Genomic DNA, 25,063 nt, shown 5'->3' with positions numbered 1-25,063 from the left:
AAGTAATTGTTGTACTAGGTCCACAATTGTCCATAATTGAATTTGTAAACTCCATACCATAAAAAATGAATTAATAAATTCACCAATTAGATAAAAAGCCTTTGATTATTAAATTCCTTATTTTAGCTCATGTTCCTCTTGATCGATCAATCTCTTTAATGCTCATTACCGTTCACAAACGCTTCACACCCACAAAATTAACCAAAAACAAAGTTGATTCCATCCCAACAAAATATGTATTTTTCCAAAATAATCCAGTATCTATGGTCTAGCTGCCTAAAATGCAATGAAAATATATGCTAAAAGTATTGATAAAATATGCCTAAAAACGCATCTAACAATATATAAATATAGTCTATCATCTTGTTTTGAATTTATCAACTCATTTGAACTTTTCAAGTGAACGTGCTACATGAACCATGTTTTGACTGTTCAACTCGTTTTAACTATTTAAGTGAAACGATATACATGAGTTGTGTTTAGATTACCTCATTTTAAGTAAGCACGGATTAGAGTTTTCCTTTAGCATATATTTATACATGAATTTTCGGGTTAATCAATTTAACATAAATAAATAGGCCATGTTCATATTTACCTAGTTTCAAGGTCCACAACAAAACCATCCGAACGGTAGGCCAAAACCCACACCATATCGATATAAGACGATCGTTTAACTTTTTAAAACAATCTGCAAGCCAAACTACCCCTAGAATTACTTTTACAACACTCTTCTTTCAAGACGATCGTTTAACTTTTGCAAAGACATCGTTGATCCTCCCTACATCGTTCTGGACTCCATCGTGTGATGGTCCGCTCATGAACGCTAAACCCGTCTAAACAAGAAGGTGAAGAACCAATCCCATTTACACCATTTCTATTTACATAAAGAACCAACAACGTCTTTGCAACGCTACCACAAAGCCTAAGCGTGCACTGAAAATCCGACCAAACCCTCAACCGATCCTTCGCATTCCCATCAGAGAACACCAACACACCGTATTCCGAATGTACAAGTGAAGGATGATGACGATACGCAACAAAGTCAACACCGTACTGACACCCGGACCTCACAACCCAATTCTTGGCCCGAAGATGAGAATAAGCCTTGAAACTGTCAACGAAAGATGGCTGTTTCGAAATCATATACTGCCATAACTCGTTGTTCGATTTTGCATGATGATCACTGTCTACTATCTTGATACATGTTAGAGAAAAGCATAGGTAAAAGGCTTCCTGTAAAGTAAACTGAAACCATTATTTATGTTTATCAACTGTGATAACGGGTCGACCGAAACAGGTTTGGTTTAAAAGATGGGTCTGTTGAGGATTAGTTGCGAGAAGAACACTGCAGCCTGAGAGTATTCCTTGAGAATTGGATTTGAGTAGAGACGATTGAAGATCTGAAATGGAGTTTGAAATGGGATTTGCAAGTGCTTTCGCTTTAGATCCTTTCCCTTTCCATCTTGGCTCCGTTACAACCTTGACAGGATATTGAAATAGATCCGTAGGAACCTGAAGATGTTTGGGTCTGACATACGGAGTATGAGCAGAAGGAAGGTTGTGATACGCAACGGAATCAACGGTTTCTTCTTCGTTGTTTGCGGGCTTCATTTGTGGAAAAACGGTTGGTGAGATGAGGAATTGTGGGTTTGGGGAAGTTTCAGTGGAGATCGGCGGTGATAAAATTAGGGTAACACATCATGTATGTAGTATCTTTTTAACTCTTCAAACGTTTCCAAACGTTGCGCACCGGTTAATTTTCTTACAGACCCGTCGAAGGGGAGATCCACCCTACGCCCAGCTGACGTACTAATTTTTGGTTGGGAGGGCGGGAAACATGCTTGTGTCGATCTCACAGGTGTATCCCCACTAGCCGGGTTCCGGGAAAATGGGTTTGTGGCGGGGCAAGCGGTACTGAAAGCAGAGTCAAAAGAAGGTGGAAAAGCACGCTAAAGCTTGTGAGGATAATCAGCATGCCTTTGTCCCCCTGGCGTTTGACACGTTCGGCTCCTTGGCGCCAGAGGCAGTTCGGTTCTTGTCTAGAGTGCAGCGTGTGGTCCATAGCAACTTTTCGACCCCTCAGGGGCGGGGCTTTGTTTTTGGTAGATTAGGGTTTTCTATTCAGAAAGGGATGGCGGCACAGTTTGTTGCTCGTCTACCTACTTATGTAATTTGCCCTGATGATTGGAATGAAATAAAAATGCTAAATTACTTTAAAAAAAAAAAATCTTTATTTTTATTTTTTTTCCTCTTTGTTAATACTGTTATTTTGTAGTAATAATACTTTGATTGATTGTAGGTATGGAACTGAATTCTATATATTACACCGATTCCCTTTGGCAGTTAGACCTTTCTATACAATGCCTTGTCCTGACAACGAGGCTTATACCAACTCATTTGATGTCTTCCTTAGAGGCAAGCCACCATGAAGTTTACATTTTGTTTGAAGTTTTAGAAGTGAACATGTGTAATATTTGGATATAAAAAATTTTATTTCAGGAGAGGAGATCATTTCAGGAGCACAACGTGTGCACAAACCTGAACTTTTGGCGTCACGTGCAAAAGAATGCGGGATTGATGTCAAAACGATATCAACATATATCGATTCCTTCAGGTATGTGTTTTTTTTCCAAGGTTGGAGAACTCGCTAGTCGCTAGTCGGCCGGTGAAGTGGGGACTAGCGACTACTCGGGATTAATCAGGATTAATCGGATCGGGTTTTTTATATGTAATTTTCAGTTTTATGTATAAATATATACATTTTTATAGGTAAATATTTTAAGTAGCTAGGTTTTAAATCTTACTCAACTCATTTATTTAAGTATACATGATTAATTGTTGGAATTCAAATGATTTGGTTGGAAACTGACCGGAATTTAGAGGTTTTGGCCGGAATATACAGGTTTTTTGCTGGAATCGTCGACTTTTGGCTTGCCTAGTCGGACCTAGTCGTGCCTAGTCGGACCTAGTCGGGTAATAGACCGATTTAAGAAAAATTACTCAGTAACTGGACGACTAGCGATTAATCGCCGACTAATCGTCGCCTAGTCGCGATTTTTACAACACTGTTTTTTTCTAAGTTTTTTCAGCTTGTTGTGTTTATCCTAAACCTGGCAAAACGGTCGGAACTGGGTTGGGGTTAGAATGGCTCTGGGTCAGGACAAACTGAGTTTGAATCACGTGTCGTTTGTAGGTATGGTGTGTGGCCACATGGTGGGTTTGGAGCTGGATTGGAACGGGTTGTTATGCTCTTTTGTGCCCTTGACAACGTAAGGATGACATCGCTCTTTCCTCGAGACCCGCGAAGGCTCGAACCATAGATCTCTTTTTGGCTTTCTGGTATATCTGGCAAAGTTAAGTTAATAATTTTTATGATTTTTTGAGGGAACCATTTTCCAGTCTCATGTACGTTTATACTATATTGTCAAGCAATATGTACAAATGCATTATGCATTTCTACTCATGAGAGTCTTCTGTATTGACTGTTTTTTTTTTGTATACTTTTTTTATCTCCTGCGGGTTTATCGGACGCTTGAATACATTTTATGAATTTATACAATAATGCCCAAGTCCCTAGTTCGGTTTACAATCGATATACACACACTTCTTACAATTACAAAGGTAGATTACTGATAAATACACACCCATCGTCTCAACGACTATTGAGTTTTAGGCTCACACGCGTACCTTCAAAATCGATCAACAAGCTAGTTGATCTCTATATGTCGAAATCTCTTCAAACACAGGGAGTCTTCTTGACCTCAATGGAGTCCATTGGTTTATCAACTGGTCAAGCCCCTCAATGAAAGCATCCTCCAAAGTTACTAGCCCATGGTTAGGACCAGGCTGCACCTGAGCCGACCGCCATGGCTCTAACTCCTGAACCAGCTCCTTTGTCCGGTTCAGTAACTTAGGGTCATTAGACCCCAAAATCCTACCTTCCAACACGTCTTTAAGAATCGCGTTGGCCTCTTCGTATCTACCTTGTTTGACTAAACAAAGGCACATATTGCATGCTTTGTTAGCGTCAGGGTCTATCTCTTGAGCTTTACGATACACCGCTTCTGCTGCTGCGAAATTCTTTAGCTGCAAATATGCCCACCCTAAATTACCCTGCATCGCATTCGGTCCAAGGGTAAATTAGAAATTTCCCTTTTCATTTATGACCCATTGATTGATTCTACAAATGCTTAATGTGCATACCAGTATCCTTGAAGTCTCTTGCTTGATTGTAACTTGGAATTTTCTTCCATGTGATCGCGCGGTTTTGGTTGGTTTTCCGTTGAACGTTTCTCCTTGATATATCATCCGAAGCTTTTGCTTCAAAAGCTCGATCTGCTCCTCTATTTTCCCACATTTCTACAAACCGATGAAAGCTCATTTTAGTAACCCATGAATACAATTGTAAACGGGTTGCTATAAATTTCTAAATGTGTCAAACCGGTTGGGGGGTTGTAATAATTAATAAAAGGGTTACATGGGTCATAAACGGGTTAACAGGTCGATGTGTTTAGTTCTAAGTTGTGTTAAGTTACCTTGTATAAGTCGATTAGAACATTGTCTAATGATTCTTGAGCTTGTTTGGAGCAGCGATCCCTAAACGATCTAATAAGTTCGATAGCTTCTTCGGCTCGATCTTGTTGTTTCATAACCACTGCCATGTCTTTTAAGGCACTATCAACTCTATCTCCCGCATTTATAGCTTTCCAAAACATGACTATAGCTCCATCTGGATCCTTTTCTACAAGCTGTAAATAATTGAATTGAACCCTTGTCAAGTTTATGCGTGTCATAAAGAAGAATTTTTATTCAAATTATGAGCATCATAAGTCATAATTTAATACAAACAACTCATTAGATTGCCTGTTGTGGGTGGTGTCACACCTTCCACATAAGCTGATGGCGCCCGTTAACCCACAACATGGAGCCCCTTCCTCCGTTAACACAATAACGCCCAAGAGGCTTAGGTGGGGTCCACCCCATAACAACCGATCTACTTTTTGTTTATTTATTTTTAGTTTACCTATAACACATTAGTTAATGTGTTGGTTAGTGCCAATGACCTCTAGCTCAAGTGGTAGGAGTACTTGAGTTCTTTGAAGCATCGAGTTCAATTCTCATTTGGTGCAAAAAAGGATTGAGGCACCGGTGGCCAGTGATAGGACATGGGTTCGATCCTTGAGCCAAACAGGTTTTACAGGTAATTTTACCGCCGTGCCTACGGGCGGTGGGTTACCGGGTTTTCCCCAGAATTGGTGGTGGACGACTCGGGATACTCTCGGAGTACTCCGTTTGTCCAGTGAGTGTCCCGAGAGTGCTCGAAATTGGTTGAGAGTTGAGACCAACTAGATGCTATGCAGCCAAATAAAGAGGGAAAAGGCCACGTGGGCCTTTTGGGTTTGCCGCCATTTTGATTACTGACATTCCAATAAGTGGACGATAACATGTTACACCATGAGCCCATAAGTACGATATGGTCCATATCGTTACAAAATAAATACTCTTCTATTGTACCTACTACCAACTACCAAGAATAGCATTCTTTACAAAATTAAATTAAGTTTTAACATCTTTTTAAAAGTTTTAGGTAAAACTCTTAAAATTGGATACCACTATTTGTCCATGAAAAACGATGTTACATATTTTTATTTTTTATTTGTAAAATGAATTACTACCATCTACAAATCAACTTCCTATCTACCCGTGATTATAAAAATAACCTAATGTCACTAAACATCACTATCAAAAAGAAAAAAAAAATTAAATGTGATTTTAGTTTATCTGGTTTGGTCATTTTATCAGTTTAGTTCAAAGGTTTTATTTTTCGCCTGTGGGTCCAAAAAGGTTTCACCGTTGCCATTTTAGTCCACTGGGTTAACTTCATCCATTTTTTTTATTAACGAGAATGACAATTCGATCATTTTATATGGCCGAATTGCCATTCTAGTTAACAGAATTACATATAAAATGATCGAATTGCTCTTCACGTTAACAGAAAAAATAGATGAAGTTAACCTAATGGACTAAAATGGCAACCGTGAAACATTTTTGGACCCACAGACGAAAAATGAAACTTTTGGACTAAACTAGTAAAATGACACAAACCACAGGAACTAAATAAAATGACATTTAACTCAAAAAAAAAAAATAATCTATAGCATATTCTGAAATAACAAAACATATATAGGGCACATTTGGCTAGTAGTTGGTACGATAAAGTAGCTTCATTCATAGTGTACGATAAAAAGTAACTTTTTTTATTAAACATATTTGGTCCAGGACTCCAGGTAAAAGTTGAAATATAAAACATAAAAAAAAAAAAAAAAACTCTATATTCACACACCTTTTTTACTCTATCTCTCTATATACATCTACCTATATATAAAGAAATATAGATGCGAGTGGTGTGTGAATATTAACACAAAAAAAATTATATTCGGTCATGGCCCAACCCCAGACAAACCGACCTAGAAAAGACCGAGACGACCCACCCTAAACCGATTCAGTCTTAGTTTTTTTATTTTCTAGAAATCTTGTGTTCAACCTGATTCGCTTTTGACCCGATGCACACCCCTAAATGACATATATATATATATTTTTTTAAATGGTAGACCAACAAGTATCGAAACCTATGGAGATCGAATATGCTACAACTCCTTTGGAGTGTATCATAACAACATACGCCTTCGACTTAAAAAAAAAAAAAACCGTTTCTTAGTAAAAAAAAATAGGATATGGATATAACATACCAAGAAGTTAAACTAATTGTGTATGTTTGATGATGTGTTAAGTAATTTTAGTGGTTTACTACTAATCACCTCTTATATAAGATGTTAAGACGTTACATAGTAACAAAGAGTAAAACAATTTTATAACGAGATGAAAAATATATTAATAATCACCTCTTATATAAAATGTTAAACGTTACATAGTAACAAAGAGTAAAACATTTTATAATGAGATGAAAAATATAGTAATTGAAAACTTTATCCACAAAATCACTTAGGTAGCGTTTGGTATGAAGGAATAGAATATGGAATGGAATGGATCATTCTGATTTAATAAAAAGAAACATGTTTGGTTATCATGTCGTAATGGAATAGAGCATTCCAAAGGAACGTAACTCTTTCCAAGTAGAACAATTTTCATTCCTTGGTAAGGGGATGTTTTTTTTTTCATTCCATCGATGAATGGAAAGAATTATATTATTATTATTATTATTATTATTATTATTATTATTATCATCATCATCATCATCATCATCATTAATATTAAACTAATATTAATATATATCAAAATTTATATTATTATTTTTTTACTATTAATATATTATTATTATTAAGGCAATTATATTTTTGTTGTTTTTAATATAATGGTGTTTCGTTACTTCGTCTTTTTTTGTTTATCAAATTGTACATAGTAATAATTCAGTCTATTCACATTTGAGTAACCAAACATCACAAGTTCACAATGGAATGGAATGATTCATTTCATTCCATTGTCTATTCCATCACCTCATCCATTTCATTCCCTCATTTATTCCATTACCTCATACCAAACAGACTCTTAGTTTCAATCGTTGTAAGGAAAATTACCAAAATAGTTATCTTTTATCAGAATTCTCTTAAAATAGACATAGAGTTGTAGACTTAACCAAAGGAATCTCCCCTCATTTCTTCTGATCAAAAGCCGCTACATCAGCTTCGCCGGCTGACCGACTAGGATTTACCTTACATTTTTTTGGTAATGGCGATAGCTAAGCCTATATGTTTGGTAAAAAGTGCCGGTTGAGCCTGCTCTTTTGGTGAATTATGCTAGCTCAACCCGCGCTTTTGGTACTTTGGAAAACGCAAAAATTCAGTGTCTAATTTGGAAAAATTATGGTCTGGCTATTTTTGTAGTTTTCCGTTTTTTATTGTGTGTGTTTCATTAAATTTTGTCAAAAAGGTTGATCATGAATCTATTTGATAAAATTACAACATCAACATGGATGTTCGGTTGATCTCAAAGGGTTGGTACGGAGGAGATCTTAAGTCGAAGGACTAAACGAGTAAAACAATAATCAAATGTATGTAATTATTATTTGAATTATCTTATTATTAGATTTGATTAGTGTCTAATTGTTTAGAGATAAGTATAACTAAGAATATGAGTCCTAGTAGAATTAGATTGTTTCTAGTATTTGCATTCCTTGAGTCTTGTATGTTTTATTAATTCACAACAATTAATAGTAGAAACTTGTGAATCCCATTTGTATTCATGTCTCTCTGATCTTGTATTAAAAATTTAACATTATTTATATATTTTCTCCTCGAAAAATCAAATTCAATGGTTGAATAGTTGACCAAAGTAATTTCTGTCAAAAGTGTAGCATAATAAGATCCACTGATCCAGACCCTAAACATGAACGCTTCTCCGCAAAGCAAACCAATTATGCAAGTACAATCCATCATCAATGCGAAAATAATTAACAACTAATCAACCAACTGATTATTATTAAACCCTAAATTCATTCGTGCAATAATCAAATATCATCGTCATAACTAAAATTAACAATTAATAAACCAAAACAGTTGAATCTTTCTGTATGCTATAATCGTTCATCAATCTTTAACTCAATTAATAAATCCCTACTTGTCATGTAATTTCTTGTCATCTTTTTTTTTTTTGTCCAGTTTTTATAAACTTGCCTTACAAAAAAAAGATTAGTAATTAAGAACTAAACGAGTAACTGATTACTAACTAACTAACATTTAAAAAAAAACTAAACCTAACAATTAATAAACCTAAATACTGATTATACGTTCATCAATCTCATTAACTCTTTCACGACTCGATTTCACCGGTTTTTATTATAAATCAAGTAATCATGTCGTATTCATAATTCACAACAAAAGAAAAAAAAACAAACTGAAAATTTAAAAAATCTGAAAAATACGAAAGTAGATCTAACGTACGAACCTGAAGATGTTTGGCTCTGACGTAGGGACTATCACCAGAAGGAAGCTTGTGAAGCACGTGATACGAAACGGAATTAACGGTTTCTTCTTCTTCGTTGTTTACGGGCTTCATTTGTGAAAAAGCGGTTGGTGAAATGAGGAATTGTGAGTGTATGAGGGTTAGGGGAAGGTTTTCAATGGCGAATGTGAGGGGGGAGATGATAAAAGTGGGGACAATGAATGTGGTCGTGAAAGAGGGAAGGTTCATTCGGTTTGGTTGGTTGAATCGGCCATAGGGAGCAGACTTATTTATTCGCCACGCATCACTGTCACGTTTTTTTTTTTTTTTTACGTCTAGATCATCTGATTAGGCCTTTGGCCTTTGATCACTAAGGTGATGAGTATGAATCTTTATTATCAGTTTGAACTGGTGTTACAGTTTGCCCTCCGTAAGATTTGACCCTGAGACCTCACGGGCAGGAACCCCACATAAGGGTGTTTGGGGTGGTCTCGGCAAAGGAAGCGGCAACCCCTTTTGCCTCACGGGGAGTCCACCGCCAAAGGAAGATTGCCGCGCGGTAAAGTTGAAGGCCGGAGTTTTGCGGGGAAAGATTGTCGCATGCGGCGAAGATGAGGGAGAGGGGTAAGTGGTGGGGCCATTATCTTCTCAACCAATTATGTTTTGTTTTGTTTTTTTAATGGTTTGGGGGAAACCACCCTATATGTTTTTGGGCAAGAGTGGAGAATCAGCGAGGAAATGACATGGCACAATATGATTGGGTGAGTGAAAATTTCCCTCATATCTCATTAGGCATGCACCTCTTATACCTAAATGGATAAACCTTCCCACCTCCCTCAAACCAATTGACCTGCGAATCATTCGCAGTATGCTAATTTTAGCAGTATACTTGTATTTAGTGAAAAAACGAGGAGGAGAATATTGTTATTATTGGATTAATTTTTGGTTTGAGCGTCTTATGGATATTAGTATTCACTGTGCCTGCCATCTACAATTTTATTAAAAAAAGGGAAATGGATTTTATCACTTCAAACTAATCAAAATTGGTCGTTGTCACTCCCAACTTTTATTTTGACTCCCACCACCCCCCAACTTAATAATTGGGTTGTTGTGTCACCCCGTCGTTAACTAGACACTAACTAGGTTAGTTTTTTTTTTTTTTTTTGCTGACGTGGCCAATTTCTGATTAATTGGCTTGTTTTGAGGTGTCATGCTGAGGTGTCCAATTACTTTTTACAGAAATCTATATTTTAATTATTATATACAACAAATCTACCCCCAATCGACAACAGCCTTAAAAACCACATCCAAAGCTCAGGTTCTTCGAGATTACAGAAGATTCCAACAAGGAGAACCTGAATACTAATCCGTATCCAGATTTGATTAAGAATGAAAAACGGCATCAAACTTGTAATCCGGATCAAAATGCTGCTGCTCCGGTGCAAATGGAGCAGTTTGAAGTGTCTTTGGCGGATGAGCTGACGGTGATCCGTGAAAAGATGGAGCGATTGAAGGCGGATCGGAGAAGATGCTGAGAGAGAGGGAGTTAATGATGGAGAGGAAGATGAAAGAGCTCGATCAGCGAGGTGAGATCCAGAAAGCGTTTGAGATCGAAGTCGATCGGTTTTACAGGTTGAACGAGCTCAGATCGTTGTGCAATGTAAGTGTAAAACAACAAATGTTGGAAAATTGAATGGAGGTTTTATTTCAGACTATTCATGATTTTGTCTTTTTAGTTGTGTTATCGGAGGATATTGCCAATTAGATCGTTGAGAGAGAATGAACAAGAGAATATTAAACTGGATAAATCGAAGGTGAGTAGCTTCGATTGGTTGTTTTGTTAATTTGTAAATGATTTGGATTTGAATTTTGCAGGTTCCTTGTGAGTAATCGGGGCGGGGCGGATACTTTAGACTATTAGGGTTAAGGTTTGGAATAGGAACAGGTGGTGGTTCAGTTGATAGTGGCGCTGGTAAGAAGGGGGTAAGAGGTGGTTGTTGAGTTGACGTGGCGGTGGTCAGAAAGGGGGAAGGAGTTAGTGGTGGAGTTGATGGTAGCGGTGGTCAGAAGGGGGGAAAGAGTTTGTGGTGGAGTTGCCAGTGGCGGTGGTCAGAAGGGGGAAGGTGGTGGTGGCTGAGTTGATGGTGGCGGTGGAGTTGACGGTGGTGGTGGTTAGAAGGGGGGAAGGTGGTGGTGGAGTTGATGATGGCGGTGGTGTTAGAGAGAGAAGATAGAGAAAGAGAGAGGAGAGAGAGAGAGAGAGAGATAGAGAGAGAGAGAGAGAGCAAGTTAGTGTTTTGGATTTATAAATCAGATTACCTTTAAATATTTTTATGTTTTTAATGTAAATCAGATTTAAAAAAAAAACAATACATATGTAAAAAAATACCCATTTCAGCATGCCACATTGAATAAATAGCCACGTCAGCAAAAAAAAACTAACCTAGTTAGTGTCTAGTTAACGACAGGGTCACACAGCAACCCAAGTGTTAAGTTGGGGGTGGTGGGAGCCAAATTGAAAGTTGGGAGTGACAGCGGCCAATTCTGATTAGTTTGGGGTCATAAAATCCATTTCCCCTTAAAAAATAGATTATTAGACCTGTATACTACACGGATTTATGGATATAAAATTATAAACTATTTCATTTTATAATTTCTTCATAAATTTACATAAGTGATTTTTTTTTATCATAGATAACGCAACAGTTGGTCATGTGTAAAAAACCGATTCTTTTAGAAACAAACCAATTTTTCATAAAAGTTGTCCTATATTTTTATTTATCGTCGTGGCAAAACATAGACTAATTGATAATCTCGATTTCGGTTTAGGATAATAATCTAACCAACCGAACAATGCACACTGTGACAATTTCTATGTTTCCCGCTGCATCGCGCGCTATTATTGTTTATTAACCAAAACAAGTTATCGGTGAGCAGTAAGTAAATCGTTAACCCAAACCAAACCAAACCAAACCAAACCAAACCAAAAACAGACGAAACCAAACTGAAATCAACCAAAAACTGAATTAACTGAAACTGAAAACCGGACTTAACCAAAAACCGGTTATCAATTTTTTTGTACTCTCGTTTAACCAAATTAGCTTAACCGAACCATATCATTCATATTTTCATATATTTCTAACTTTTATACCTCCGGTTCATATATTTAATATTTTATATCTCCATTTCATATATATGGTGTAACACCCCGTGTTTTCGAATGTCAAAGTCAAAGTCAAAGTCCAAGTCAACTTTGACTTTCTTTGACTATAGATAGTCGATTTTATGTTTTAGTTGTATTATGTGGAGTAAGTGTTGTAATCAGCAAGAATCGAAGCAATCGAATGTTTAATCAATGCGACCGAATTACGACTGTGAAAGATAGGAAGTAACAATGCGATAAAGTTAACCTAATCAGTAATCAAACCGATCTAACAATCAATCAAACTCGAGACTCGAATTATGCGAATTGTGGTGTTGTTATATGTGTGTGTGTGCCTTATGTGATTACTTGTGCATGTTTACTTTATGTTTGGTATGGTATTCAAGCAAATCAATCGAAAATCGAATCGAAACTCGAGAGGCAATCGAACTCAATCGAAACCGACATCGAAACGTGACTTATAGAAGATTGTATGTTAGATATAGTGGTTGGGATAAAAAGTAATTTGACTAGGAAACCCTATCGTATTCGTATCATCGTCCATCGAAATCGAAACGTCGAAAATCGTCGCAAAATGCTCAAAGCGTGTCGCGGATCGAACAGGAGGCAACCTGATCGAACAGGCCAGCCGATCGGCTAGCATCTTGCCAGCCGATCGGGCAACCCACTCGATCGGAGTTTTTGGCCGATCGGCTGACACTTTCCTATTTTGGAAGCCTATAAATAGGGCTGTCCTTGTCTTCATTTCCACTTTTGGAAAGTTCTGACCGGCCAGCTCCTATGTGCTACTTGACTAAATGAATGTTGTTTCTTATGTTTACACGTGGAGTGCTATCTACCTGCCTTAGCAACATAGTACAATAGTTTGGACTCAGCACCCGTTCACACGGGGGTTGTTAAGGACAATTACTTGCATGGATTACGGTGGTAATCATGTATTACGAACCGTCTCGGACGGTCAACCCGCAGTCGTTGGTATCGATGGTCCCATGTCGATAATTAACATGCATCGTTTTCCTCTGTGTACGTGCCTGGTTATGCGTAAACTATTCAAACTCTATATGTTATTATCAAACTTGTATGCTCACCTTTACATTATATGTATTGACTTATTATAACGTATGTGACAGGTGCTTAAGTTGCTAGGATGCTTAGGCGCATGGTGATGAAATCGAGGCTAGGGAGTCTAGAAATAATAAACATTTGTATGTAATAATTAAATCTGAGTTGTCGGAACGGAATTATCTGCCTAGTTGCTTTCTATGATAACTTGTTATTTATTTGGGACACGGTATGGGACGTGTCATGTAAACTGAATTTATATAATAGTTGTTGTGGAAACTTCTGGACAATCTGTTTTGCTCAGTGCCGCGCCCCGATGATTCCGCCATCGGTTGGGGTGTGACAGATTGGTATCAGAGCCATAACTATAGGGAATTAGGCAGACACGACCTAGTCCGGGTCGCTGTCTTAGATACCTAGACTATAGTTAGGAACCATCAGACCAAGTTTATGTGCTTATTCTGCAATCCTCCACTATCACTGCACTCGAATTTTCAAATGAAGTCGGTAGATTTAGTTAGGAATAGGTGTGAAAGCCGCAAACTCCTGACCAAACTGCCTGACTTATGCTGATCTTATTCATTTATTCATGCTTATCTCGTTATTTTCACCAACAAGCAAAGGAGGTTATGCCAAATCAGGAGTGAAATCCATATTTTGACGAATAATCTCCTTTATTTTATTAAAAACAAGGAAGAAATTGCTAAGCCAAGGGGTGAAACCCTGACCTTGGCAGTTTGTTCTGGACTTTATTTATCTCACCAAGGCCTCGATGGACTCCAACGACCTGAACTCATGAGTATGACCTAGGGAACGCGTGTGGAATGCCCAAGAATCGAGGCAGAAACACGACCCCTAGAGTCGAAAGTGACGACAAGTCTATTGTGAATAGTCGAGTTGCCTTGGGTAGTCGATGTCTAGTAGCCGCAGATAATCTATCTCTCGATTTTATGTGTTTCAATTCTGAGAACCGCAACCGCATACTCTGATGATTTGTTGATTTTATGTGTTTATGTGTGCTTTCTCTGTTTCGTGTTTATATTTACTTTCTCTGCTTTGTTTTGGGATGTTATTCGATTCTGCTATCATTTTAATCGACACACACGACTTGTACCGTTATTCTATCCCTGGTCGATCCTCAGTTGCTGCAGTCTAGACGATATCATGCTATGTTATGCTATACGACCAAGTTAGACTATACTATACGATGCTACTCGACATGTTATACGAACGACACGCACGCTTTGAATGATAGAATCTTGAGGTAGTCAGAAAACTATATGTGCTTATAGGGGAATTAAGTGATATTACCTACCTCAGTGATTAAGTGCCTAGGTATTTACGTGTGTCTGTGTTTTGTGCTCTAAGAACTTATGTGCTTCTGTGCTTCTGTGTTCAATGTGCTTCTGTGCTTACGTGTATCTGTGGTTATGTGCTTATGTCTTTATGTGATACGTGTTTCGACGTGATTCTAAGCTTTAGATAGTAGTAGACGTGTGAGGTGAGATTCGATTTCGTTATGTTGAGTCTCGTGATGATGTCTGTTGCAGACCATGTCGTCGTCTGGATCCCGACCCCGAGCCCCACTTACCCGTCAGGAAAAGAGGGACAGACGTCTCGCTGCCATCATCTCCAAAACGGTGGCGAAAGCTGTGAGTGAGGTGTATGAAAATGCTAGCAAGTCATCTGAAGAATCACGAGCTGAAATCCCTAAGGATTCAAGCAAGGCTGCTTTCAGCTTCAAGCAGTTCAAGGCATGCGGACCGAAAGAGTTCACTGGCGAAGATGGTCCAACAGCCATGTTTCACTGGTTCGACTCGGTCGAAGTCACTTTGCGCCAGAGCGGATGTCCCAAGCATCTCCGCACTCTCAATGCTACAGGCGTCTTCCAGTCCCGTGCTCTAGACTGGTGGACGGCCGAACGAAACAAGCGCGGAAATGATGCAGCTTACGGGCTATCATGGAAGGAGTTGAAGGCAATCATGATCGAAGAATTTTGCCCTCCTCATGAGCGCCAAAAGCTGGAGGACGAGTTCTAGGGAATCAAGCAGAAGGATGGAGACAACGCTGCTCTCACTGCTCGCTTCAAGCAGCTTAGCATTATCTGTCCTGATCAAGTCAAGACCTCAGATCAAGCCATCAAGAAGTACATTCGAGCTCTACCTGACTGTGTAGCCAACTTTGTTCACGCCGCCAAGCCAGCAACTATCGAAGAAACCTACCTACTCGCCGCTGAAATCAATGACAAGCGAGTGAAGTCTGGTTTTTGGGATAAGCAAACCAAGTCTCTGCATCAAGCCACTGCAACACCCACCGACTCATCTGCTCAATCCTCCAAGTCTTCAAGAAGAAGGAAGAAGAACAACAACAACAGCTCCAACAACAAGAGCTGTGCTGCCACAACAAACGCCACCCCTCTGCAAACTGTACCAGTTCAACAGCAGCAACACCAGCACTCAGCTCCAGTGATCAATGCACCGCCAGCGAAGCGTGCATACACAGGCCCTCACCCACTCTGCCCGACATGTTCGTATCATCACCCAGTGGGTCTAGCTTGTCGTTTTTGCGCTCACTGCAATCTGTACGGTCATTTCACTGCGAACTGTCGTTATGGTCCTCGTCAAGCCCCAGCTCAAGCTACTGTCAACCAAGCTCTACTCCCCGCCCCTCAAGGCCAACAGGCAGCTCAAGCACCAGCAGCTAATGCTCGAGTCTGCTTTGCATGTGGTGACCCTAACCACTTTGCCAACAGATGCCCGAACAGGGTGGTTAAGCAAGAACCCCAGCAGCAACAACAGCAGCCTCAGCAACAGCAGCAAGCAGCCCATGCCCGAACCTTCAACATCAATGCCCGCCAGGCTCAGGCGGATAACAACGTGGTTAATGGTACGTTCCTTGTGAATGGTATTTATGCATCATGTTTGTTTGATACTGGAGCCGATAATTGCTTTGTGTCATTTGAATTCGAGAAGCTCCTTAGTCGTAAGCGCTCCTATCTATCCTCGTCATTCGAAGTTGAAGTTGCTACAGGAAGAACTATTGCCGTTAATTCAGTACTTCGTGATTGTACTCTCGAACTCAACAATCACATCTTCCCAATCGACCTTATTCCGATGCAACTCGGAAGTTTTGATGTAATAATAGGCATGGACTTTCTTCGCGAGAACCATGCTGAAATCGTATGCTTCGAAAAGATGATCCGATTCTCGCTCGCAAATGGTGATCTTCTGTGTGTGTATGGTGAAACAGCGTCGAAAGGTCTCAAGCTTATGTCGTGTATTCAAGCCAGCAAGTATCTCCGCAAGGAATACCGAGCCTTCTTGGCCAACATCGTAGTAGCGGAGAAGGGAAAGAAAAAGAAAGTTGAAGTCAAAGATGTTCCAGTGGTTCGTGAATTTCCTCAGGTGTTCCCTGATGATCTTCCCGGAGTACCACCAAGTCGTGATATCGACTTTCGTATCGACCTCATTCCTGGAGCTAACCCCGTTGCCAAAGCCCCTTACCGACTCGCACCATCCGAAATGAGGGAACTCTCGAACCAACTCCAGGAATTACTCGAAAAAGGCTTTATTCGCCCAAGCACCTCTCCTTGGGGCGCGCCAGTCCTTTTCATCAAAAAGAAGGACGGGTCGTTCCGGATGTGCATCGACTATCGGGAATTGAATAAGCTAACCATCAAGAACCGATACCCCTTGCCCCGAATCGACGATTTGTTTGATCAACTACAAGGTGCTTCATGTTTCTCTAAGATCGATCTACGTTCAGGATATCATCAGCTACGGATTCAAGAGGAACACATTCCTAAAACTGCTTTTCGAACCCGTTATGGCCATTACGAATTTGTAGTTATGCCCTTTGGTCTAACCAATGCACCCGCGGTTTTCATGGATCTGATGAATCGCGTGTGTAAGCCTTATCTTGACCTTTCGTCATCGTGTTCATCGACGATGTCTTGATTTATTCCAAATCGAAAGCCGAACACGCGCAACATCTACGTTTGGTTCTCGAGTTACTTCAGGGGAACCGACTCTATGCCAAGTTCTCCAAGTGCGAATTCTGGTTGGAGGAGGTTCAATTTCTGGGTCACATAGTGAATAGTCGAGGTATCCATGTCGATCCTGCGAAGATTGAGGCTGTCAAAAGCTGGATTACGCCTAAGAACCAGTCAGAAGTTCGTTCTTTTCTCGGACTAGCGGGCTATTATCGACGATTCATCGAAGGATTCTCCAAGATCGCTGTGCCGCTCACTGCTCTTACTCATAAGGACAAGCCTTTTGTGTGGGGAAACGCACAAGAGACTGCCTTTCAAACCCTCAAGCATATGCTGTGCAACGCACCGATTCTTACGCTACCCGACGGAAGTGACAACTTCATTGTCTACTATGATGCTTCTAACCTTGGTCTCGGCTGTGTTCTCATGCAGCGAGACAAGGTTATAGCCTACGCATCTCGTCAGCTCAAGATCCACGAGAAGAACTATACAACCCATGACCTCGAACTAGGCGCGGTTGTCTTTGCATTGAAGATTTGGCGACACTACCTGTATGGCACTAAGTGTACGATCTACACTGATCACAGGAGTTTACAACACATCTTTAATCAGAGAGAGCTTAATATGCGTCAACGCCGATGGGTAGAACTTCTCAATGATTACGACTGTGAGATTCGTTATCACCCAGGCAAGGCGAATGTGGTTGCTGACGCGCTCAGCAGAAAGAGTTACGTGCTCAGTACCCGAAATATCCAAGCCCAGCATAACCTCGAAATCCTCATCCGGGAAGCTCAACATGCTTGCTTTAACGAGCATACATTGAAGAGAGAAAGGATCTATCACGATGGAGCTCAGTTAGTGAGCAAACCCGATGGGATATTCTATTATCTGGACCGAATTTGGATCCCTAAGCGGACCGATTTGCGAAAGATTATCATGAACGAAGCCCACAAATCCCGGTATTCTATTCATCCCGGTGCAGATAAGATGTACCAGGACCTTCGTTATAAGTACTAGTGGCCGGGGTATGAAAAGGGATATCGCTCTGTACGTTGGAAGCTGTTTAACGTGTGCAAGAGTCAATGCTGAACATCAAAGACCTTCTGGCTTACTCGAACAACCGCCGATACCTATATGGAAGTGGGAGAGTATAGCTATGGATTTCATAACGAAGCTTCCGCCCACGCCATCAGGTCACGACAGTATTTGGGTCATAGTTGACCGTCTAACGAAATCAGCCCACTTTTTGCCGATACGAGAAGACTACAAGGTGGAACGACTAGCCCAAATCTACACCGACGAGATCATTCGTAATCATGGTACGCCTCGTGACATCATTTCAGATCGTGACGCTCGGTTCACTTCGCGATTGTGGGAAATGTTTCAAGCGGCCCTTGGTACGTCGCTTAATCTGAGTACTGCATTCCACCCTCAAACCGACGGACAGACTGAAAGAACGATCCGTACTCTTGAAGACATGCTCCGAGCGTGTGTTATAGATTTTGGTGGTAGTTGGAACAAACACCTGCCATTGGTGGAATTCTCGTACAATAACAGCTATCATGCCAGCATCCAAATGGCACCTTTTGAGGCTTTGTATGGTAGAAGATGTCGATCGCCTATTGTGTGGCACGAGATCGGTCACTCGCAACTAACCGGTCCCCATATTCTACAAGAAACGACTGACAAAATCCACCAGATAAGAGACAACCTGGTAAAAGCTCGGAACAGACAGAAAAGTTACGCCGATAAAAGACGCAAGCCCCTTGAATTTGAAGTTGGTGACTACGTAGTCCTAAAGGTATCACCTTGGAAGGGTGTAGTCCGATTCAGCAAGAAAGGGAAACTCGCGCCTCGATATGTTGGACCTTTTAGGATTCTAGAAAGAATCGGAAAAGTCGCCTACAGACTCGAATTACCGGAGGAACTCAGTAACGTCCACCCGACTTTCCATGTCTCTAACCTCCGAAAATGCATTGCTGATCATGATCTAATCGTACCACTCGACGATCTTCAGGTCAACGAAACATTACACTTCGTGGAAAAGCCTGTCGAAATCATGGATCGCCAAACCAAGCAGCTCAGGCGCTCTCGCATCCCGATCATGAAGGTCCGATGGGAAGGCAAACGAGGCGCGGAGTTCACTTGGGAACTCGAAAGCGACATGAAGGCCAAGTACCCGCAGTTGTTTAAATAAATAGATCTGAAGCATCAAATTGGTAAATCACGGTGTTGTGTAGCCTTCGAGCCTAATTTCGGGACGAAATTCCCTAAACAAGGGGAGGCTGTAACACCCCGTGTTTTTCGAATGTCAAAGTCAAAGTCAAAGTCCAAGTCAACTTTGACTTTCTCTGACTGTAGATAGTCGATCTTGTGTTTTAGTTGTATTATGTGGAGTAAGTGTTGTAATCAGCAGGAATCGAAGTAATCGAACGTGTTTCAATGCGAACCGATCTACGACTGTGAATGATAGGAAGTAACAGTGCGATAAAGTTAATCTAATCAGTAATCAAACAGATCTAACAATCAATCAAACTCGAGACTCGAATTATTGAATTATTGAATTGTGTTATTGATATACGTGTGTGTGTGCCTTATGTGTTGCTTGTGCGTGCTTACTTTATGTTTGGTGTGGTATTCAAGCAAATCAATCGAAAATCGAATCGAAACTCGAAACGCAATCAAACTCAAATCGAAACCGACATCGAAACGTGACTTAACGAAGATTGTATGTTAGATATAGTGGTTGGGATTAAAATTAATTTGACTAGGAACTCTATCGAAATCATAACATCATATGTCGGAATCGAAACGTCGAAAATCGTCGCAAAATACTCGAAGTGCGTGGCGGATCGAACAGGAAACATCCTGATCGAACAGGCCAGCCGATCGGCTAAGCACCTTGCCAGCCGACCGAGCTGCCCACTCGATCGGAGTTCCCAGCCGATCGGCTGCCACTTTCCTCTTTTGGAAGCCTATAAATAGGGTTATCCTTGTCTTCATTTCCACTTTTGGAAAGTTCTGACCGGCCAGCTCCTATTCTTCACCTTTTCTCAGATTTCTTTCAATCCCGGTAAGTTTTCACTCTAATTCTTGTACAATCTTGATCATTACTTGATTCTACACCTTTCTATCTTTCAAAACTTGAATTCTAACCGTGAAATCACCAAGATCTAAGTGTTCTTGGGTGATGTCATCATGGTGTTCTTGATGAACTTCAAACTTTGACATCATCCAACCATGAATAGCTTTGATCTAACCGATTTCCACATAAACAAGTTAAGATCTTCATAGATCTAAACATTTTTAAGTTGTGAAGGATTGAAAGAAGGAATCTCAACTTTCTTTCAACTCTTTTACACTCAATGCCTTCAAACCGATAGAAACGGAGCTTGAACCGGCTAACTAATCATTCAAACGGCTAAGAGGTTCAAGATTTGGGTTCTATGAACAAGATTTCGGGTTAAACTCTAAACCGACATTCCGAACCGTTCACTGACCGGACTTGGGTGATTCCTGTCCGAGCCAAGGAAACAAGTAGGAACGGAGGTTATTATAGTTCAACACGTTGTCAAGATACCTTGAAAAGCATAACAAATAAACAAACAACCAAGTGTTAGACGAAAGGCCGACCAGGTCAGAAATGCTAGCCGAACGGCTAGGCTGTCGAACACCCCAGCCGATCGGATATGCCAGCCGATCGACCGGGCCAGCCGATCGGCTAGCACATGGCCCCACACTCCCAAACTTTTGAAGAATAGTATTGACGAAGTAATGTTCAATCGAATGGGTCACTCGATGGGTAAACATTACTGTTCGGATCATGAGATACTATGCTTCAACACTTAATCGTTTTCACAACTTGTTCGTAGTAGAGAATGTCAGCCGATCGAACAGACTGTCCGATCGAGTGACCTTCAGTTGGGGACTAACATGAAGCTCCTAGCCGATCGAGTGGGCTAGCCGATCGAGTGAGCTAGCCGATCGAACGAACCGTTCGATCGAACGACTCGAAAAGGTAGGAACACTTCAGTGTTCTCAAATACTGCAACAAAAACTTCCAAAGTTCAAATCCTCTAACACAAACACACCAGAGGAAGAAACAATCCACTCGAATGGTCCAGCCGATCGAGCCAGCCGGCCGATCGAGCAGGACTGTCCAATAGGATATACCAGCCGATCGAACAGGCCGTTCGATCGAACCTGCCATTCGATCGACCAGCCCATTCGATCCATCCATACTTGTTTACCTTTCCGCGTTACTTATCGTTATGCTATCAAACTATTCAGGCTAATCTTACTCTCAGCGCTCCCTTCAATCCACAATCAATCACTGTGAGTATACTCGAACCCTTTTTGCTTTAGCACTTTTGGGTGTTACATATGTTACCTATCAAAATCACAAACGAACACACTATACAAACTATTTGAACGCTAACCAATCGCATGTATTACGTGATTAAATGTATGCTTGTTATTATGTTTACACGTGGAAAGCTGTCTACCTGCCTTAGCAACGTAGTACTATAGTTTGGACTCAGCACCCGTTCACACGGGGGTTGTTAAGGACAATCTACTTGCATGATTTACGGTGGTGATCATGTATTGCGAACTGTCTCGGACAATCAGCCCGCAGTCACTGGTATTGATAGGTCCATGTCGATAATTTACATGCATCATTGCTCTCTCTGTGTACGTGCTGGTTATGCGTAAACTATTCAAAACTCTATATGCTATTATCAAACTTGTATGCTCACCTTTACATTTTATGTATTGACTTTATTTTAACGTATGTGACAGGTGCTTAAGTTGCTAGGATGCTTAGACGTGTGGTGATGAAATCGAGGCTAGGAAAGGGTCTAGAAACCAAGACAATTTATATTTATATGTTAAATCTGAGTTGTCGGAACATGTTTTGTTTGAAGAATATCTATGTCTGTAATAACTAGATTTATCTTATGGGTCACGGTATGGGACGTGATATTTGAAACTATTTGGTAATAATAGTTGTTATGGAATTTCTTTGAACAATCTGTTTCGCTCAGTGCCGCGCCCCGATGATTCCGCCATCGGTTGGGGTGTGACAGACAAGATGTACCAGGACCTGCGTTATAAGTACTGGTGGCCGGGTATGAAACGGGATATCGCTCTATACGTTGGAAGCTGTTTAACTTGTGCAAGAGTCAAGGCTGAACATCAAAGACCTTCTGGCTTACTCGAACAACCGCCGATACCTATATGGAAGTGGGAGAGTATAGCTATGGACTTCATAACGAAGCTCCCGCCCATGCCATCAGGTCACGACAGTATTTGGGTTATAGTTGATCGTCTAACGAAATCAGCTCACTTTTTGCCGATACGAGAAGACTACAAGGTGGAGCGACTAGCCCAAATCTACACCGACGAGATCATTCGTAATCATGGTACGCCTCGTGACATCATTTCAGATCGTGACGCTCGGTTCACTTCGCGATTGTGGGAAACGTTTCAAGCGGCCCTTGGTACGTCGCTTAATCTGAGTACTGCATTCCATCCTCAAACCGACGGACAGACTGAAAGAACGATCCGTACTCTTGAAGACATGCTCCGAGCGTGTGTTATAGATTTTGGTGGAAGTTGGAACAAACACCTGCCATTGGTCGAATTCTCGTACAATAACAGCTATCATGCCAGCATTCAAATGGCACCTTTCGAGGCTTTGTGTGGTAGAAGATGTCGATCGCCTATTGTGTGGCACGAGATCGGGCACTCGCAACTAACCGGTCCCGAGATTCTACAAGAAACGACTGACAAAATCCACCAGATTCGAGACAACTTGGTAAAAGCTCGGAACAGACAGAAAAGTTACGCCGATAAAAGACGCAAGCCCCTTGAATTTGAAGTTGGTGACTACGTACTCCTAAAGGTATCACCTTGGAAGGGTGTAGTCCGATTCGGCAAGAAAGGGAAACTAGCGCCTCGATATGTTGGACCTTTTAGGATTCTGGAAAGAATCGGAAAAGTCGCCTACAAACTCGAATTACCGGAGGAACTCAGTAACGTCCACCCGACTTTCCACGTCTCTAACCTCCGAAAATGCCTTGCTGATCATGATCTAATTGTACCGCTCGACGATCTTCAGGTCAACGAAACACTACACTTCGTGGAAAAACCTGTCGAAATCATGGATCGCCAAACCAAGCAACTCAGGCGCTCTCGCATCCCGATCGTGAAGGTCCGATGGGAAGGCAAATGAGGCGCGGAGTTCACTTGGGAACTCGAAAGCGACATGAAGGCCAAGTACCCGCAGCTGTTTAAATGAATAGATCTGAAGCATCAAATTGGTAAATCACGGCGTTGTGTAGCCTTCGAGCCTAATTTCGGGGAGGCTGTAACACCCCGTGTTTTCGAATGTCAAAGTCAAAGTCAAAGTCCAAGTCAACTTTGACTTTCTTTGACTATAGATAGTCGATTTTATGTTTTAGTTGTATTATGTGGAATAAATGTTGTAATCAGCAAGAATCGAAGCAATCGAATGTTTAATCAATGCGACCGAATTACGACTGTGAATGATAGGAAGTAACAATGCGATAAAGTTAACCTAATCAGTAATCAAACCGATCTAACAATCAATCGAACTCGAGACTCGAATTATGCGAATTGTGGTGTTGTTATATGTGTGTGTGTGCCTTATGTGATTACTTGTGCATGTTTACTTTATGTTTGGTGTGGTATTCAAGCAAATCAATCGAAAATCGAATCGAAACTCGAGAGGCAATCGAACTCAATCGAAACCGACATCGAAACGTGACTTATAGAAGATTGTATGTTAGATATAGTGGTTGGGATTAAAAGTAATTTGACTAGGAAACCCTATCATATTCGTATCATAGTCCATCGAAATCGAAACGTCGAAAATCGTCGCAAAATGCTCAAAGCGTGTCGCGGATCGAACAGGAGGCAACCTGATCGAATAGGCCAGCCGATCGGCTAGCATCTTGCCAGCCGATCGAGCAGCCCACTCGATCGGAGCTCCTGGCCGATCGGCTGACACTTTCCTCTTTTGGAAGCCTATAAATAGGGCTGTCCTTGTCTTCATTTCCACTTTTGGAAAGTTCTGACCGGCCAGCTCCTATTCTTCACCTTTTCTCAGATTTCTCTCAATCCTGATAAGTTTATACCCTAATCCTTGTACGTTTTTGATCATTACTTGATTCTACACCTTCCTATCTTTCAAAACTTGGATTCTAACCGTGAAATCACCAAGATCTAAGTGTTCTTGGGTGATGTCATCATGGTGTTCTTGAAGAACATCATGTTTTGGCCTCATTCGACCATGATTAGCTTAGATCTAACCGATTTCCACATAAACAAGTTAAGATCTATCAAAGATCTAAACATCTACAAGTTGTGAAGGATTGAAAGAAGGAATCCCAACTTTTTTTCAACTCTTTTACACTCAATGCCTTCAAACCGATAGAACGGAGCTTGAACCAGTTAACTAATCATTCAAACAGTTAAAGGGTTCATGATTCAGATCTATGAACAAGGTTCATCGATTTCGGGTTAAACTCTAAGCCGACGTTCCGAACCGTTCAACCGGCCGGACTTGGGTGATTCCTGTTCGAGCCAAAGAAGCAAGTAGGAACGGAGGTTATCATAGTTCAACACGTTGTTAAGATACCTTGAAAGAATGACAAATAAACAAACAACCAAGTGTTAGACGAAAGGCCGATCAGGTCAGAAATGCTGGCCGAACGGCTAGGCTGTTCGAACAGCCCAGCCGATCGGACACACCAGCCGATCGACCGGGCCAGCCGATCGGCTAGCACATGGCGTCCCACTTTTCCAAACTTTTGAAGTATAGTATTGACGAAGTAATGTTCGATCAAATAGGTCACTCGATTGGT

The 25,063-nt window shown here is 40.8% G+C and overlaps 1 protein-coding gene and 1 pseudogene across 1 annotated transcript; both read right to left on the bottom strand.

Moving 5' to 3' along the window:
• Positions 1–567: 567 nt before the first annotated feature.
• LOC110877816 lies at positions 568–1,671 on the bottom strand (annotated as a pseudogene).
• A 1,845-nt stretch (positions 1,672–3,516) lies between these two features.
• On the bottom strand, positions 3,517–9,228 carry LOC110877824 (protein SULFUR DEFICIENCY-INDUCED 2). Its single transcript, XM_022126039.2, has 4 exons — positions 8,962–9,228; positions 4,536–4,748; positions 4,204–4,359; positions 3,517–4,113 (listed from the first exon to the last, which is right to left on the bottom strand). Exons 1-4 carry the CDS (start codon positions 9,205–9,207, stop codon positions 3,700–3,702), a joined length of 1,029 nt encoding a protein of 342 aa, XP_021981731.1. The 5' UTR covers positions 9,208–9,228; the 3' UTR covers positions 3,517–3,699.
• Between the last annotated feature and the right edge of the window lie 15,835 nt (positions 9,229–25,063).

Source organism: Helianthus annuus, chromosome 1 (genome assembly GCF_002127325.2).
Source record: "Helianthus annuus cultivar XRQ/B chromosome 1, HanXRQr2.0-SUNRISE, whole genome shotgun sequence".
Lineage (NCBI taxonomy): Eukaryota > Viridiplantae > Streptophyta > Magnoliopsida > Asterales > Asteraceae > Helianthus > Helianthus annuus.
The sequence above is the reverse complement of the archived record's forward strand: the minus strand, read 5'-3'. Positions and strand labels throughout refer to the sequence as shown.